Source organism: Chanodichthys erythropterus, chromosome 8 (genome assembly GCF_024489055.1).
Source record: "Chanodichthys erythropterus isolate Z2021 chromosome 8, ASM2448905v1, whole genome shotgun sequence".
Taxonomy (NCBI): Eukaryota; Metazoa; Chordata; class Actinopteri; order Cypriniformes; family Xenocyprididae; genus Chanodichthys; species Chanodichthys erythropterus.
In genome coordinates this window covers 28,929,437-28,946,658 of record NC_090228.1, presented here as the reverse complement: position 1 = coordinate 28,946,658, position 17,222 = coordinate 28,929,437, and the positions used below count along the sequence as shown (strand labels likewise).

General features: G+C 41.7%; 3 protein-coding genes across 8 annotated transcripts in view; 1 reads left to right on the top strand and 2 right to left on the bottom strand.

Moving 5' to 3' along the window:
• LOC137025118 (uncharacterized) overlaps positions 1 to 8,824 on the bottom strand; it is a 35,960-nt gene extending 27,136 nt beyond the window's left edge. Inside the window, exon 1 of the mRNA XM_067393149.1 lies at positions 8,726 to 8,824. The gene's annotated coding sequence lies outside the window, so the exon portion shown is untranslated. The remainder of the gene's footprint in view (positions 1 to 8,725) is intronic.
• Positions 483 to 2,613, top strand: LOC137024682 (E3 SUMO-protein ligase ZBED1-like). Its single transcript, XM_067392497.1, has 2 exons — positions 483 to 1,600; positions 1,936 to 2,613. The coding sequence occupies exons 1-2, from the start codon at positions 531 to 533 to the stop codon at positions 2,606 to 2,608; spliced, it is 1,743 nt and encodes a 580-aa protein (XP_067248598.1). The 5' UTR covers positions 483 to 530; the 3' UTR covers positions 2,609 to 2,613.
• Positions 8,825 to 8,885: 61 nt separating the features above from the next.
• Positions 8,886 to 17,222, bottom strand: part of LOC137024674 (ubiquitin carboxyl-terminal hydrolase 15-like) — a 29,159-nt gene continuing 20,822 nt past the window's right edge. For 4 of the 6 annotated variants that reach the window (XM_067392479.1, XM_067392482.1, XM_067392483.1 and 1 more), the window contains 16 exons: positions 17,109 to 17,198; positions 16,228 to 16,375; positions 14,929 to 15,102; positions 14,272 to 14,430; positions 13,426 to 13,650; positions 13,271 to 13,354; positions 13,105 to 13,199; positions 12,847 to 13,035; positions 12,651 to 12,763; positions 12,275 to 12,553; positions 12,124 to 12,194; positions 11,928 to 12,043; positions 10,582 to 10,731; positions 10,405 to 10,508; positions 10,067 to 10,155; positions 8,887 to 9,985 (listed from right to left, as the gene is read on the bottom strand). In XM_067392479.1, the coding sequence (XP_067248580.1) occupies positions 9,776 to 9,985; positions 10,067 to 10,155; positions 10,405 to 10,508; positions 10,582 to 10,731; positions 11,928 to 12,043; positions 12,124 to 12,194; positions 12,275 to 12,553; positions 12,651 to 12,763; positions 12,847 to 13,035; positions 13,105 to 13,199; positions 13,271 to 13,354; positions 13,426 to 13,650; positions 14,272 to 14,430; positions 14,929 to 15,102; positions 16,228 to 16,375; positions 17,109 to 17,198 (2,296 nt within the window). In that variant the 3' untranslated portion in view covers positions 8,887 to 9,775. Of the gene's footprint in view, positions 9,986 to 10,066; positions 10,156 to 10,404; positions 10,509 to 10,581; positions 10,732 to 11,927; positions 12,044 to 12,123; positions 12,195 to 12,274; positions 12,554 to 12,650; positions 12,764 to 12,846; positions 13,036 to 13,104; positions 13,200 to 13,270; positions 13,355 to 13,425; positions 13,651 to 14,271; positions 14,431 to 14,928; positions 15,103 to 16,227; positions 16,376 to 17,108; positions 17,199 to 17,222 lie in introns of all 6 variants that reach the window. The other 2 variants (XM_067392480.1, XM_067392481.1) reach the window with 2 other exon arrangements.

The following is a 17,222-nucleotide window of genomic DNA, read 5'->3' as shown; positions in this document are numbered from 1 at the left end:
CGTAGGAAGGCTGTGAGTGTTTAGGGTGCCATTTGGGACAGGGCCATGTTTTTTTAATGGCTGCCTTGAACTGTTTGTATATAGAGTCCTAGTTGGGAATCCTTTGGATTTAAGCTCAACATGTCAGTATATTTGTATATTGTCTTCTTTCTTATTGTAGAATGTGGGAGAAATGCTTGCGTTTTTTTTTTTTTTTTTTTGCCTCATTTCCTCAATGTTTTTTTTTTTTTTTTTTTCAGAATCAATAACTTATTTTTCTTTCATGGAATTGATCATCATTTCTCAGATACGAACTCAGATACGCAGACAATTTCTTTTATTTAAAATCAAAGACAAGGTTTGAATATATATATATATATATATATATATATATATATATATATATATATTAGTGCTGTCAAAATTAGCGCGTTAACGCATGCGATTAATTTGAAATATTTAACGCGTTAAAAAAAATTAACGCAATTAACGTGGTTGCAGTTTTTTTTATTTCCGGTTGTGGCCCATGTGTGTTCAACGTGCAAAGAAATATGGATAAGACCAAGGAAGGACTTTTAGACGGAAAGTTTCAGTATAAAACTCTGCCGGATGGTTCTGTGGATAAAACAAAAGTAATCTGTGCATTTTGCAAAGCCGAATTTAATTACCACAGAAGTAATTCGTCTTTGGCATATCACTTAAAAGCAAAACACCCCACCGAAACCATCTCTACGGGGCCTCGCCAATGTAAATTGCAGGAGTGCGTTCGTGGTAAAATGACAAGATCTGTAAGTGATAAGGTAATGAATGCTTTGGTTATTTGGATAGCTAAAAACTGCCGACCCATTAACATAGTAGATGACGATGGACTGCGGGACATCATTAGAACTGCATCCGGAGACGCCTCATACAATATGCCCTCAAGAGGAACCATCATGTCAAAAATACACACTTTGTATGACGATGAGAAGGCACGGAGGATGAACACGTTACAGCAAGCGACACACATCGCACTGACAGGGGACCACTGGACTTCTGTGAGCAATGACAACTACTTAGGCATCACAGCGCACTTCGTTGATAAAGAATGGAAATTGCATTCATTCGCACTAACCGTGTCTAAAACTGAGGAACGACAGTACGCTGAGGCATGTGCGGATCATTTTCTCGATGTGGCAAGAGAATGGGAAATCGAGGACAAGTTAAGCACACTTGGCACTGACAGTGCTCGTAATATGGTTGCTGCCGCGAGACTACTTCCATTTGAACACCTGCCCTGCACGGCCCACATTTTGCAACGAACTGTCACAGTTTCCATTCACGGCAGTGGATTTGAAAGTGTCCTAGCTAAATGTCGCAAGATTGTTGGGCACTTTAAGCATAGTCCATCCAACGCTCACGAACTAATGGAACAGCAAGTTGCATGTGGACAGAAACAAGAATCTCTCGTTCAGGACGTTACGACTAGATGGAATTCTACCCTAGAGATGGTCAAGCGAATTCAGCGAAACAAATCTCCACTGACCACTACCCTGGCTCAGCAAAAGAGCAATGTTGCCATGTTGACTACACAGGAGCTCGCCAAACTGCAAAAGCTGGAGGAACTACTTGAACCTTGCAGGTAGATTAATATTATTTTCTCCGTCTCTTGTCTGTTTTCACTATCCCCCAATCTGTGTGACATTATTACATTATTAAAAAGGTGAAGAAGAAATAAATATGGTGTTGAACAATGTAATGTAAATAAAATACAATTGTGTGTGTGTGTGTGTGTGTGTGTGTGTGTGTTTGTGTGTGTGTGTGTGTGTGTGTGTGTGTTTGTGTGTGTGAGAGAGAGAGAGAGAGAGAGAGAGAGAGAGAATGAGTGAGTGTGAGAGTGTAAGTGTACATGTTACATACTGGCACAAAATTTGTTTCTTTGCATTTAATAGCAACATCTTGTGCTTTCCATTGCAGATATGTAACTGAACTGCTGGGAGGAGAGCAGTACATCTCCTGCTCAGTGGTATTGCCAGCCTTGTGCCACTTGTTCAAAATTATGGAGTCCACAGAGGATGATCCAGCCTATGTAGTTAAATTCAAAAATGATTTTACTTCAGACCTATCTAAAAGGAAGGACAGCACTAATCTCACATGGCTGAAGATCGCTACTGCAATTGACCCAAGGTTTAAAGACCTAAAGTGTCTTCCCAAAGATGAAAGGAATGAGGTGTGGGCTTCACTAAGCAAGCTGTTAATGGCACAGAGTCCTGGAAAACAAGAGTCTAAAGAGACAACAGACCAACAGCCACCAAAGAAGAGAAGGATCTCCGTCTTGCTGGTTTCTTCTGATTCAGAGTCAGATGAAGAGGAAGAGTCCATAGAACAGTGTCTTAACCGCTACAAAGCAGAGCCCAAATTGCACATGGAGGGTTGTCCACTACAGTGGTGGAAAAAGAGAGAAGCAACACATGCAAGGCTGGCACCAATAGCATGCAAGTATCTGTCAACCCCTGCTACAACGGTGCCTTGTGAGAGACTGTTCTCACTCTCAGGTCACATCATTCAAAAGAAAAGGGCCACATTGTCCCCTGATAATGTCAACAGACTGGTCTGTCTCAGCAACTGGCTGAATGTAAAGGAGGACTAAGCAAAATAGTTTGTACTTTATAATTAATGTTCTCAACTCTCAGCAATACAACGTTACAATGAGTACAATTGTTTGTATTCATTCCTTTATTATTATTATTTTCCAATTTCCATATTTGCAATGACTATACTTTGGAATTTTTTTGCAGTCCACTTAGAATTCAACATGGAAATCATTTTTGTTTTTTATTGGCATTGATTGTTTTGAAATTCAAATGGCACTTACATGCCTGTGTTTTTATTTCTGTAATAAATATGGCCTTCAAGCCAACAGTTAATTTGGAGGATATTGATGGTTTATTGCAGGTATGTTGTTTACATGAGAAAATCTGTGTTACAAGTTAAACAAAAATTCCAATAAACAATCATATTTTGAATTTAAATAGTTTCTTTGTCTTGAGTTTACATTAATTATTTACATTTTACATTTACATATCCAAAAAGTTTCAGTCTTTTAATTGCGATTAATCGCGATTAATTTAAAAAAATTGTGCGATTAATTAGTTAATTTTTTTTAATCGATTGACAGCACTAATATATATACATATATATATATATATATATATATATATACATATATATATATATACACAGCAGGGAAAATAAGTATTTGACACATCAGCATTTTTATCAGTAAGGGGATTTCTTAGTGGGCTATTGACACAAAATTTCCACCAGATGTTGCCATCAAGCCAAATATTGAATTCATGCAAAGAAATCAGAACATTTAAGTATACAAGTTGAGGCATAATAAATAAAGTGAAATGACACAGGGAATAAGTATTGAGCATATGAAGATAAGGTGCAAAATGGCATAGAAAGCCAGGAGATCACCTGAAATCTGTCAGTATTGAGAGAGAAACCCTGCCCCCTATCAGTACTAATTGATATCAGCTGCTTTAGTCCTAATTGATGGCCTATAAAGGCTTCTCATTACCCAGGAGGCACACAGGAAAGACTTCATGATGGGTAAAAGCAAAGAACTCTCTCAAGATCTTCGTAATCTTATTGTTGAAAAGCATTTTGATGGGAATGGTTATAGGCGCATTTCCAGAATGCTGAATGTTCCTGTGAGCACTGTGGGGGCCATTATCCGGAAATGGAAAGAGCATCAGTTCACTATAAACCGCCCACAATCAGGTGCTCCACGTAAGATCCCTGTCCGAGGAGTCCAAGGAATAATCAGGAGAGTTCTCCAAGAGCCAAGAACCACCTGGGCAGAACTTCAGGAAGACCTTGCATCAGCAGGTACTGTTGTTTCAAAGAAAACTATAAGCAATGCACAGATGCAATGCACCGCCATGGCATCCATGCACATTCCCCACGCAAGACTCCATTGCTGAACAAAAAGCATGATGAGACTCGGTTAAAGTTTGCGAAAGAGCATTTGGAGAAGCCTGTGGATTATTGGGAGACTATAGTATGGTCAGATGAAAGCAAAATTGAACTTTTTGGCAGTCATTCTACACACCATGTTTGGAGAAGAAATGGCACTGCCCACCACCCCAAGAACACCATACCAACAGTTATGTTTGGGGGTGGAAACATCATGGTTTGGGGCTGCTTTTCAGCAAGGGGTACTGACAGACTTCATATTATTGAAGGCAGGATGAATGGAGAAATGTACATTCTGGATAAAAATCTGCTGCCATCTACCAGAAAGCTGAAAATGAAAAGGGGGTGGACATTTCAGCAAGACAGTGATCCCAAACACAAGGCCAAGGAAACAATGAAGTGGTTTCAAAGAAAGGAAATCAAGTTGCTTGAATGGCCCAGTCAATCACCTGACCTAAATCCCATAGAAAATCTTTGGAGAGAACTGAAGATCAAAGTTCATAAAAGAGGCCCAAGGAACCTTCAAGATTTAAAGACCATTTGTGTGGAAGAATGGGCCAGAATCACTCCTGAGCAATGCAGGCGATTGGTCTCTCCATACAAGAGCTAGAAGCTGTAATCACCAACAAAGGCTTCAAAGGCTTTTCTACGACGTATTAAATAAAGTGTGTTCAATACTTATTCCCTGTGTCATTTCACTTTATTTATTATGACTCAACTTGTATACTTAAATGTTCTGATTTCTTTGTATGAATTCAATATTTGGCTTGATGGCTACATCTGGTGGAAATTGTGTGTCAATAGCCCACTAAGAAATCTCCTTACTGATAAAAATGCTGATTTGTCAAATACTTATTTTCCCTGATCATTATCTAGTCTTGTGTATACTACATTTAATTAAAGAGGCTAAACTGCCTCCCTGCCATAAATATGGTAGAACCATCACTTCTACCACTAAAGATCGCTTTATAAATAATCTTCCTGATCAGTTTCATCGCCTTAGCATACCAGACAGCTTAGAAGACCTCGATATTGCAACAGAAACTATTGGCTCTGTCTTTTCCAGCACATTAGACTCAGTTGCTCCTTTGCATTTAAAAAAGATTAAGGAAATTAATCCAACACCATGGTACAATGAGCACACTCGGGCCCTAAAAACAGCAGTTAGAAAAATGGAGCGCAGCTGGAAGAAAACAAAGCTAGAAGTATTTCGCATTTTATGGAGAGAGAAAATGATTGAGTACAGAAAGGTCTTAAAATCTGCTAGATCTGCCTATTTTTCAAAACTTTTAGAAGAAAATAAACACAACCCTAGGTATTTATTTGATACAGTGGCTAAATTAACAAGAAATAAAGCTTCAACTTCTGATGTTTCTAAAGAGCACAGCAGTAATGACTTTATTAACTTCTTTACTTGCAAGATTGATAATATTAGAGAGAAAATTATAACCATGCAACCGTCTACTACAGTATCGTGTCAGACAGTGTATTGTAGTGTCCCTGAGGAAAAATTCAATTCATTTACTGCTTTAGGAGAGGAAGAATTGTCTAAACTTGTTAAATCATCAAAATCAACAACATGTATGTTAGACCCTATACCAACTAAACTATTGAAAGAAATACTTCCAGATGTCATAGATCCTCTTCTTAATATCATCAATTCATCTTTATCACTAGGATACGTACCAAAAACTTTTAATCTGGCTATTATTAAACCTCTTATTAAAAAACCACAAACTACTAAAAACTACAAAAACCACAACTTGATCCTAGAGAATTAGTCAATTACAGGCCGATCTCAAATCTCACTTTTCTGTCAAAAATACTAGAAAAGGCAGTTTCATCGCAACTATGTTCCTTTTTAGAAAGAAATAGTATCTGTGAGGATTTCCAGTCAGGATTTAGACCGTACCATAGTACTGAGACTGCTCTCATTAGAGTTACAAATGATTTGCTCTTATCATCAGATCGTGGTTGTATCTCTCTATTAGTGTTACTGGATCTTAGTGCTGCATTTGACACTATTGATCACAATATTCTTCTAAATAGACTCGAAAACTATGTTGGCATTAGTGGAATTGCATTGGCATGGTTCAAATCCTACTTATCTGACCGTTATCAGTTTGTAGTAGTAAACGATGAGATGTCATATCAATCACATTCTAGGGGTGTAACGATACACAGTACAATATTTCGCGATGCAAAAATGTTACAATATATATCATAGAGTGATGTCGATACTTTTACGATATGACGACAGTCTAATCTTATTGTTTGAGCTGCCGACATGACCTACTCTGAAACATGGAGGTGGCAGTGAGAGAAGCCGCATATTAAGGGTGTGTCTCAATCAGCTCTCTAGTTCAGTAAGTGTTTCGTGCACACATCAAATCTTGCACATCGAACCTTGCAAGCAGGTTTAAACGTTTCTCGCATCAGTCTCTTGCTTGGAGACTGATGTGAAGTCGTGGCTTTTTTCACTGCAGTACCACAGCAACAGCTGTGCTCACAGAAAAGCAAAAGATGCTTGTGATGCTTTGCTTTAGGAAGTTCTGTCTTATGTCTCAGCCGTAAAGCTTTGGAAGGAAGGAGAAGTGGTGCGGTGGCGCCTTCCACACATTTTTAGACATGATATGTGAATGGTCCCCTAGGATTCTTAATTCTAAGTTCATGTTAAATTTAACATTTTTTTTTCAGTGACAGACAGAACTATTCAGCTGTTAATTTGAATACAGAAGGTTTTTATTAAACCGTTAAATGTGATCTTGTATGTACAACAAGGAAAATTATTGAAATTTGTTAATGTATTTTGATTAGATCTGTTATTAGAATTTCAGTTTAATAATCACTGTAAAGCTGCTTTGACACAATCTGCATTGTAAAAAGCACTATATAAATAAAGGTGACTTGACATTGCACAACACTGCAAAAACATGTTATAAAAAGAAACTCTGCTTGCACCTGTACATTGATTTTATTTTTTTAGTTTTTTGTTGCTTTTGTGCAATAGATGAACCAACATTTATTTGTTATTTTGTTTTTAGACATTTTATTATAAACATTTTACATATTAACATATAAACATTTTGAGATATTTCTATCGTATTTTTTTCCCGCAACCCCCACACACAGTACCTTACCGCCCGCACCCGCCCATCAAATCTAGTCCCGCACCGCACCCTGTTGCATTGTCTCCTGCATTATCATATCTACCTGCTCTAGAAACATTCCAGTAAACATTGCTAATATGTTTAGAGGTGAAAGACAATTACATTTAAAGCATCTGTGTAAAAACAAACCTGGAAAGAGATGTGAGGATTTGAGGAGATATAAACGAGAGATTCTCAGTGCATTCAGTGAATTGTTAATCGAATATATCGTAAATTAAATTGGGAGAACAACCACAAATGCAGCGGGATACAAAAGAAAAACACCAATTAAGTTATATATTTTTTTTCAAACATATACTGTTTTCAGGATTGTATTTGTGTCCCTGTTTACACAAGATATATTTATTCACAATAAACCTTATTTTTTTAATAATATTTTATGATTTGTGCGTGTCCCTCAGTTTGACTCCACCCCGTCACACTGTTTGTTTATTGCTTTTTCATGCTAGGCAGGGCCCTTCAAGCTTAAACTAACCACCCTGTCACGCAAAATGGATAGGGAAAACGTTTTTTTTTATTCATTTTTTTACATTATTAATACAAAGACAATTATATTTCAGATTGAATGCATGTATGCTAGGTAAGCAACTTGACCACATGGGAGATTTATGGACAATTTGGGATGTAAATTTCATCCCAAAATGTCCCTTGATAAAAATCATATTCTTGGGGGTAAAACTTTTTGTTTGGCAGGGTTTCCTTGGTAAAATGTGCATTCCAAGGGCTAAATATCATGTTATTTGGGCTCGCTTCAACCCGTGGACATGAAAAACAACCCGCGGCAACAGTGTAAAAGTAGCTCAATTCTGCAGGAAAACCGCAGACTTGGCAACACAGTTTCGTTCATTAACTTACTCACTCACTAGATCACTCACACAAAGTTTAAAACCAAAGTTTAAAGTTTAACACCAGCAGATCATATAGAGAAACACTTTGTCCATACCACCCCGTCACATTTACCACCCCGTCACAGGGCATTTTGTTAAAGGTTTATGGAAAGAAAATTAAATATTACATAAATTAATGTTGAATGATGTTCTTGTTGTGTGGACTGATCAGATAAATGTAAATTTATTAGTATTTTCTAAGTGAATTCATTTTTTCAGTACAAAGAATGAGGCCATTGAAAGGTCAAATTCATATTTCAAAATTAAAAATCTAAAAATAAAGATTTTTTGTATTGATGGTTCCCAAAAGGGGCATTTATCCTATTAGGATTTTAAAAATCTATTTCATGTTTTACTCCTCCAATGGCATACATATTGTCCGTGACGGGGTGGTACAAGAATGGCGGGAAAGGAGGGAAAATGTTTTTTTTTAAGGATTAACATATCTTTCAAGTTGTAGCTTTTTTGTTTGTTTGTTTGTTTGGTTTTTTTTAAAGTTTGTTCTGAATGAAAATTTTGAAAAATGCAAAGTGGAAATGGCAATGATTCTTATGATTTGTTTCAGTCTTTTTTGAGTGGAACTTGCCCAAACCAGAAATGCCTCACATAATCTAACACGCAGTCATGCTCATTAGGAAAAAACGGAGATATGATCTCATCTAATGCAGACAGACACACATCACAACATCATGGAAGTTATTATGAGAAGGAGATCACTGAACTTACCAATAGTTAGGATGGAAATGGTCTGGTTTTCGGTAGTCTGAAAATCGCGTCTTATCTGAAGATGAAGGCACACTTTCAGTTTCGATTTCTTCTTTCTCTCATTTACAGGCCCCTTCCACATTTCTGGGTTTCTCAGAACCGGAAGTCGTCATAGTTGGGTAAATAAAAAGAATACATATATAGCCTACGAACATACATATAGCTCCATTTATATATAGTTTTTCCATTTTTTAAAAAAAACAAATGAACAACAGTTTTCACAACTTTCAAAAGAGGGAAAAAATAAAGAGCAATTAATAACGGCAGTCAGAAGAAAAAAAAAGATGTCATTTTTACCATCATCCCCATAGTGGCTGTATTAGAAATACCCTCACAGCAGCATTAGCTAGTTGTTTGTAATTTGATAAAGAGATAATACAACATGTTCACAGGAAGTGCCTCTGATCAAGAAAGAGCAAGACGACTCAAGACTTTAGCAGTTTATTGGAGTCTGTATATAAATACACATGCACATTTCAAATGTAAACCAGTGAACTCGAGTGCAGCTACACCACATCCCCGTATCATGCAGCACGTCCGATGATCCAGTCCTCGACCAAAGCCACGTTCAGGTCATCTCCATATAAATAAATAGCTTTATCAAATGTGCACTCACAGAGTGAACTCTTATGTACAGTATTCATAGAGCCCAAGCCTGCCGTCGAAGGCGAGAACATTCATTAAACCAAAGGCAGAGCGGGAAACGCTGCTCCGTCAGGACACACGCGTCTGTGACGAGCTCGGATGAGTTACGGACAGGAGACGTGTGCATCGGTCTGAGAGGATGATAAGGCTGAGGTGAAAGAAAACGTGTCAGACTCGCTCTCCCGACACACGGACACGAGTCGACACGTCTGTTTAGTGTTATTTACAGGATCAAACAAGCGTCCTCTAGATACTCTCACTCTTCATGCCAAACTAAAGTACGGGCACTGCGATCCCACGCTCTTCCCGTCTGTACATTCGTGCCGCCGTCAGGTGCAGATATGGCTTTGGATGGGCGTCTCCTCCTCAGTTGGTGTTCATGGACACGTCGCGGTGGGGCCCGAGCTCCTCCTCCTGCTCGTTGTCGTTGAGATCCTCCTCCTCCTCGCTCTGAGCCGCGGCGCCGTCGTCCCGCGGAGCGTCCGTCTCGTCCGGAGCCTCGCGGTCCAGAGCGAAGTAGCCCGTGCCTTTGACCGTGTCCTGCCGCTGGTAGAAGAGCACGTACGCCGCTTTGGACTGAACAGACACACAGAGAACATCATTCAGAGAGATATGGACACTAACTGAAGGGCGCTGGAGACACCGACAGGCTCTCACCACGATCTGCTCCTCGCCGGTTGGAGACACGCTGCTGTCGTCGAAGTTGTACCACTTGTGATCCTCCTTGTTCTGGGCGTAGGCGGTATCTGAAATCACCAACAGTTCAGTTTCTGCTCTGAATACTGAGAGAAAACTGTCAGTTTGTGGTTCAGTTAGGAGGTCAGAAGCTGTAGGAGCTCATAAATCATCTACAGTAAGGTCTGAAGAGACTGAAATCAGCCCGTTAGTGTCTGAACCTTTGACAGTGCTCGAGTATTACTGTCTCGTCATCATTCTCGTGAGCTAACGGTCTCGTCACACCCTGAAGGTGAGGGAGATGGGCTCGTGATACTCACAGTGTCCTCCTCCCATGCCTCCGTAGTGGTTGGACACAGCGATGAGGTCGTAGCGGCAGGGCCCCGCGTTCGGGTTGATGAGGAACTCCGACATGTCCAGATCCCTGAGGGTCAACAGAGCAAGAGTGTTTACACACGGACACACACGCTTCTGTCTCGCTCGAGCTCGTGACGTACCGCAGCGGGAAGTCCACCAGCGAGTCCAGCTTGTCCCTCATGTAGCGGCTGTAGGAGAAGCGCTTGAGATGGACCACCAGCACCGGCGGCAGACACCACAGGTCCAGCTTCTTCGTGGCCTGCTGGTGCTGCTTGCAGTTGGGACAGTACCTGAAACACACACACAGGTAGAGGACGTGACGAGAGAGGCATCATGTAGGCTCAGATCAGGTCTTTAGATGTCACATGTGTTAGAAACATCATAAGACATCATGATCTGTCATCATATGAAGACACACGTGTGTGGCACAGGCTTTTATTAGAGATCGTCAGTTTTACCAATATTTTTCCTGATGTTTCAGCATTTTCCTATAATCGGGTATCAGTTTTGTAATATCAGATTCACTCATAAATGGCTCCATCTTGTGGCCGTTTTGAGAATTGCCCATAAAGACGGCCATTAAAGTGGTGTAATAGTAAAATAATAGTCTTATCTAGAGAAACCATCAATCATTTTCAAAAAAAAAATAATTATATACTTTTTAACCACAAATGATCCTACAGTAAATGTATTGTCTTATGTTTTATTTTACCAGTTGTGTAATCAACCATTCATCCATCTGAGGTAACGTAGTTAGCCTACTTTATTGAGTATTTTCATTTTATGAAACTTCACACATTTATTAATAGTAAATTAATAATACATTTAAGATCATCATGTTTGCAGCAAACAATATAGATCAGACCTAGTGGAGTAATAGTAACAATATCTAGGTCTGAATTTAAATATATATTGTACGTTTTAATGGATCACGCTACAAACAATGATCTTATAACACATGATGCATTGCTGTGTCCGTTATCCCATGATTCCCACTTTTGGACACTTTTGCTTTAACGGACATTAGACAACACTGCAAAATCAAGCTGTTATATTCATATTTATTGTCCAACATTCCCAATTTCTGATGCATGTCCTTAATTTAATTTCATATGTTGGTAATAATTCAGTGTTTATAAGCCTTTTAAAGAATTTAACCCAAACTGACTGGGTTTCAAAGGTTTTGTGAAAAAGTGGAAGACTTAAACTAATGATCACTAGTGATAGTATTTTATTCTGTGTTGTCATCATTCAGGTTGGATTTCAGCTTTAATGTACGTTTGTTTTATCAAAGCAGCTGATATTGCCACAGAAACTAGTGACTGACACTCACTTTCACCCCAGAATGGCAGAAGCGCAGGGCTGCTGCTGGAGCCGGTGTTGCAATGAAACGATCTATTGAGTGTCACTTCTTGTCAGTGTTTATTCTTTGGTTTCACTCAGCTCTGTGTATTAGTGTCTCAAGCGATGTTAAGATGTGCCTCACCACGGGTCATCTGCTCCCAGCTTCTCTTTGGTGGTGAAGAGCTCAATGCAGTCCTTCAGCTTGTAGAAGCTCTTCTTCTGGGGCTTATACTCCATACTCTCGTGCTTCTCGAAGTCCTGCGGAGGAAACGGTCAAGGATTCACGAGCGTCTCATGACAACAATGACTTCTGACAGGAAACATGAGAGATGACGTACCTCCGCCGCCGATTCATTGAAGTACTTCCTCTTGATTTCTGGCTCCCAGTCCAAGGAGAGATAGCATCTATCTGCAGGAGAACAAGGCAGACATGTCAGCTCACGGTCAAATCACACGCTCTCTACAACAACAACAACAACACGCTCCCACCGCTGAGTCTGGTGTGGTCCTCGTCGAAGCGGATCTGCCGCGCCTCTCCCTTGATGAAGTTGGCGTCGGTCTTCCCCATGTTGTTGAACTGGAATGTGAAGAGGCGCTTCTTCTGGCCGTTGAGCGTCGGGTCTTTGCTGCAGTTCTCCGGCAGGACGCCGTTCTCCAGCTCGTTGTCCCCGCCGCCCACCGAGTCCTCCGACTGGCTGTTGTCGTTCTCCGAGGGCAGCTCCTGGTCCTGGCTGGACTCGTCGTCCGGCTCGTCCGTCTCCATCTCACCTGTGGGACGAGCCAGGCTTCAGTACCTCTTAAACATGTCGACACAGGGCGGGCGGCGCGGGTTCGTTAGTGAGAACGTGTCAAACAGCATGCTTACTAGGCGACCCCTCCTCCATTATACCATTGGTGGCGCTGCCGTTGATGGAGTGATGTTTGGGCGAGAGCGTCTCCTCCGACTCCTCGTCCTCAGCGGCCGGCCGGACGAAACGACTGAAACGAGACAAACTCTCAGCCTGATGACAAACAAACCTCAACAGATCAAGGCTTGTGTGATTGTGGGCGGCCGTACGCACCAGAGGCGCAGCAGGAGCAGGTTGTAGAGCTTGTCCTCGCTGATGGCGCGCGGCACGCTGAGCAAGAAGGGCTGGCCGAACAGCGGCGTGCTGGTGTGGTTGAAGCCCGACTGCTTGTATTTCTCCCGCAGATGAACAGGAATCACCACGTGATCCGTGTCCTCCTGCCGGCCGGCGGCCAGCTCGAACCTGCTCCACAGGGACACGGATATCAGAAACACGCACTGACCTCTCATTGATCTCAGTGATGACACTCACACATAGATGTCGTCCCGCTCCATGATGCTGCTCAGGTTCTCGTTGGCGGCGAAGATCCGGTGAAAGCGGTGGTTGTATATGTCCGTGACGATCATCTGGACGGGAGAGGAAACACAGTGAGTGAGGTGAAGAGATAAAATACCTTCTTCATGCCGACGGCAGTTACCTTCTGAGCCGGGACGCCCGACAGAGCCGAGAGCGACGCGCACAGGTCCGAGATGCAGCCCACCTTAGGCACCGTCAGTTTGTACTGGAACACAAACATCAGTCACATGTGTAACACGGCTCACGCAGCGCTGCAGAAGATCCTGACGGACGTACCTGCGTGGGTTTGGCCAGAGGGTCCAGCCACACCAGATACACCTCCAGCGTCCGCTCCTTCTTCATGGGCAGAGGAAGCGTCAGGTAGCAGAAGGGGTCGAAGGTCACCGAGATCTTGGCGCACACGGGACAGACCAGCGTGGACTTGAAGAGGCCGTGGAAGATGTCCACGATGATGGAGTCGTTCCTCTTGATGTGGTTCTCCCAGGCTTCTTCTGCAACCACCTGCAGGAGATCACAGTTCACATGTCACCAGTGCACCTCATCACTCAACTTTACATTTACTGTGTTTGAAATCCATTTAGTGAATAATGACTGCGTCGTTTCCTCTTTAATTTTCACTTTCTTCTGCAGTGACAAATGATTTTATCTTCTACTTTCACTGGAAAAAATGTTTCTAATCCACAGGATAATTTAAGATGAGTGGCCTTCAAAGCTAATGTTTAGCATTTGGCCTTCATATCGGCCTACAGTTGGCCTACATAAACTCAAGACGGTGTGTTTATGAGAGAAAACTTAATTTAAGACAATCGACCACAATGATTAATTTAGACTTTTGTAATCAGATTTTTACTAAATCATTATTAATTTAACAAGACATTTATGTGTCTTTTAACACTGGTGGCATATTAGAGAAGGATATGTCCCGTATTTCTCACAATATGTTCATATTTCTGCTTGATAAATGTTCAGAATGAGTTGATAACTGCACTTCAGATGTGCTTCTGTTCATCAGTGCTCTAATATCTGCTTCATGAAGGGACAGTGAAAGCGTGTTCTTGCCGTATCCGTGTGTGAGCTCAGGCGTTAGTTAGCGTCTGGCTCGTGTCGTGTGTGATGCTGGACCTTGTCGGGTCGGCCGTCTGCGTCCTTCAGCTGGATGTAGGGCTTCTTCCGGATGCGGTTCAGGTCCTCGTGGAGCCCGTCGAGCAGGAAGGCCAGCAGCTCGTGAGAGTCCTGCTGCTGGTAGCCCGAGAACTGAGGCGCGAACCGGCCCACCTGAGTCTAGAAACACAAACACAGACACAGAGAGATCCAACCAAACGTTTAACAAACATCCAGCAGCCCAACAATGGAGGTGGGAAAGAGGAAAATGGAAATTGCTGAAAAATGTAAGTTTTGGGTCAGTGATAGTGTTGCATTAAATACAGGTGTCCGTATCTGCAAATATAAGATGAATCATTATTCTCTGGATAATTACATAAGATTCAATATATAACTGAACTGAACTGTCTTCTTCACAGCAGAATTTGTCTCATATTAGATGAAGTTATCGCACAGATTACAGCGTGTGAGTACTGAATTCAGTTCTCTTTCACCTCTTCTTCCATTAGAGTTGAATATGTAAACTGACAAGACAAAACGTGCAAATGTTTCACTCTACGCAATCAACCCGTGAATGTCACGCGTGTCGAAGCGTGGGGCCTGGTCCGTACGGATTATGGATCAGCTGGTTAACCCCTGCCATCTGTGTCTGTGCATGTCAGAACATCTCATCTTTACCTTGAAGGGTCTTGGCGTGACATAGCTGTATTTCCCCGACCACAGCTGCTTGATGAGCTCGGCGTAGGCCTTGGCGATCTCTCCCTTCATTCCCAGAGGATTGTCCTCGTTCAGCTCCTCCTGGTACTTGTCCTTCAGGAAGAACTCGGTCAGAGGAGGGACGTTACTCAGGCACTGCGACACAAACATGCGCTCAAATCAACAATGGACACTAGGGCTGGGTATTGACACAATTTTCACGATTCAATTTGATTACTATTCACATGCTTTCGATTCGATATCGATTATTTTGGATGTAGTATTTCAGTTCCAGTACATGACAAAAAAAATATCTCCACTAATGCTGTAAACTACACATGAGAGTCAGCTGATATTAGCTATAATAATACTGAAGGTTAAATTAACTTATTTATATACAAACACTTAAATTACACTCAGTGATGTTTTTATTATAAAGTTTAGAATTACATAATCATATTTCTACTCCAATTCGCTTTTTGTGAAATATAAACATTTAAATCACGGCTGTCATAACTGATTTATTCAAACATGCATTAAATATTGAAGAACATTATAATGAATATGTAACGGTGCATAGCTATATTTATCTTTCTAGAGTTCACTTTTCTAGCTGACTGATGAGTTTATGGTCACTGAATATGTTTTTCTGAGGTAAATGTGACGTCACATGACATTGAAGCTGTTTTATTGAAGTTGAAGCACTGATTGAGCGATTACACGAGACATGATACGGATTTCAGTAAATTGTACTGTATATTTTAACATACCTTCAGATGTTCATGTTTATTTCGCTGTAACTGGTATTAAAGCGGAGGAGAGGATGATCACATGCTTCTCTTTAACTGAGGCGCTAAAGCGATCCGTCACGCCACATTAAACAGCGCCAAAACGGTATTTATTTTCTGAATCTCATAATAAGATGGACGTCATTTGAAATCTGAGACTTTGCTTCATATCAAAAGTAACAAAGATTATTGCAATTTATTGGATGGGAGGAGCTACATATTCTGCTCATTCATCAACTGAAAACACATGAGACTAATCGATTCTTGGGATTTAAGAATCGATATCGGTTCGTAAAAATGAGAATCGATTAAAATCGAGAAATTGACATTATTTACCCAGCCCTTATGGACACTGAAGCACAGCTAGATTCTGTCGAAATACATGCCACCATCCCTGCAATCGCTGATGAACTCATTTGCTCGGGCTGTCTTTAAATCAGTCATCTGACACGGATTATAACCGGAAGGAAATGAGGAGGTCAGGCAGGGTCACCTGTGTGGCCGAGTTCATGAAGCAGGTGTTTCCCAGGTTGGAGAGGCCGCAGAGGCCAGCCTTCTCGGAGCGCCGGCCCTGATCCGAGTACTCGTAGCTGCTGCTGTACGGAGGGTAGGACGGCAGGCCGTAGCTGGAGTTCTTCATGCTGTGGACACACGCAGACGGTATAACACGGACAGAGACCCGACGCAGCTAAAGCAGCAGGTGACAGCAGATGATCAGGATCATGCAGCTCAAAACATGCAGGGAAAGCAGAAGAGAGACGCCTTGCTGTCCGCTCCCTGACGGATATTACGACAGATGAATGACATCATGGGTCTGACATTATAAACAAGCACACCAACTGAAGAGAAAGGCCACGCCTTATATAAACTACTCTGATTTAGCGTCATGGACCCTCCAAGAGATCAAAAAAGTGGCCGGAGAGTAGGATCAGTATGATCACAATCTGATGATGTAAAACACGAGCATGTCTGGATCCAAACGAGCCCACACTCAACACAACGTTACACCAAAGACTCTGTGCGAGAACTGGAGCAGAGCTGGAAGTGGATGTTCCCACATGATAATGACCCAAAAGATGCAAGAAATTCAGTGCAGAAGAGAGAAACGGAGAAAGAGCCGCTGTCCTGCAGAGTTCATCTCCAACCCTGAGAAAACCTCACCTGCCTGTAGCTTTAGTGATCCTGAAGAGCTGGAGTATCTTCAGGTGTGTTTGATTAGGGTTGGAGCTGAACTCTGCAGGAGCGACGTTGCCTAGCCATTCATAACCCCTCCCCAAGCCACGCCCACCATTAACCCCTCCCGAGCCCCACCCACAAACTCGCAAGCCCCTCTTCTGAGTCCCACCCACTCATAAGCCCCACCCACAGGCTTACTTGCGGCCGCTGAAGCTGCTGTTATGATTGTTTGTGAGAGATGAAGGGCAGATCTTTGGTAAAGCAGAGAGAGAGGAAGCACCAGATGACCTTCAAAAGACAAGAAGAGCATGA

Coding starts and splice junctions, on each gene's coding strand:
- LOC137024682 (XM_067392497.1), top strand. CDS start 531: ATGGATAAGACCAAGGAAGGACTTTTAGACGGAAAGTTTCAGTATAAA. Junction 1,601..1,935: donor GAACTACTTGAACCTTGCAG/GTAGATTAATAT, acceptor TTTCCATTGCAG/ATATGTAACTGAACTGCTGG.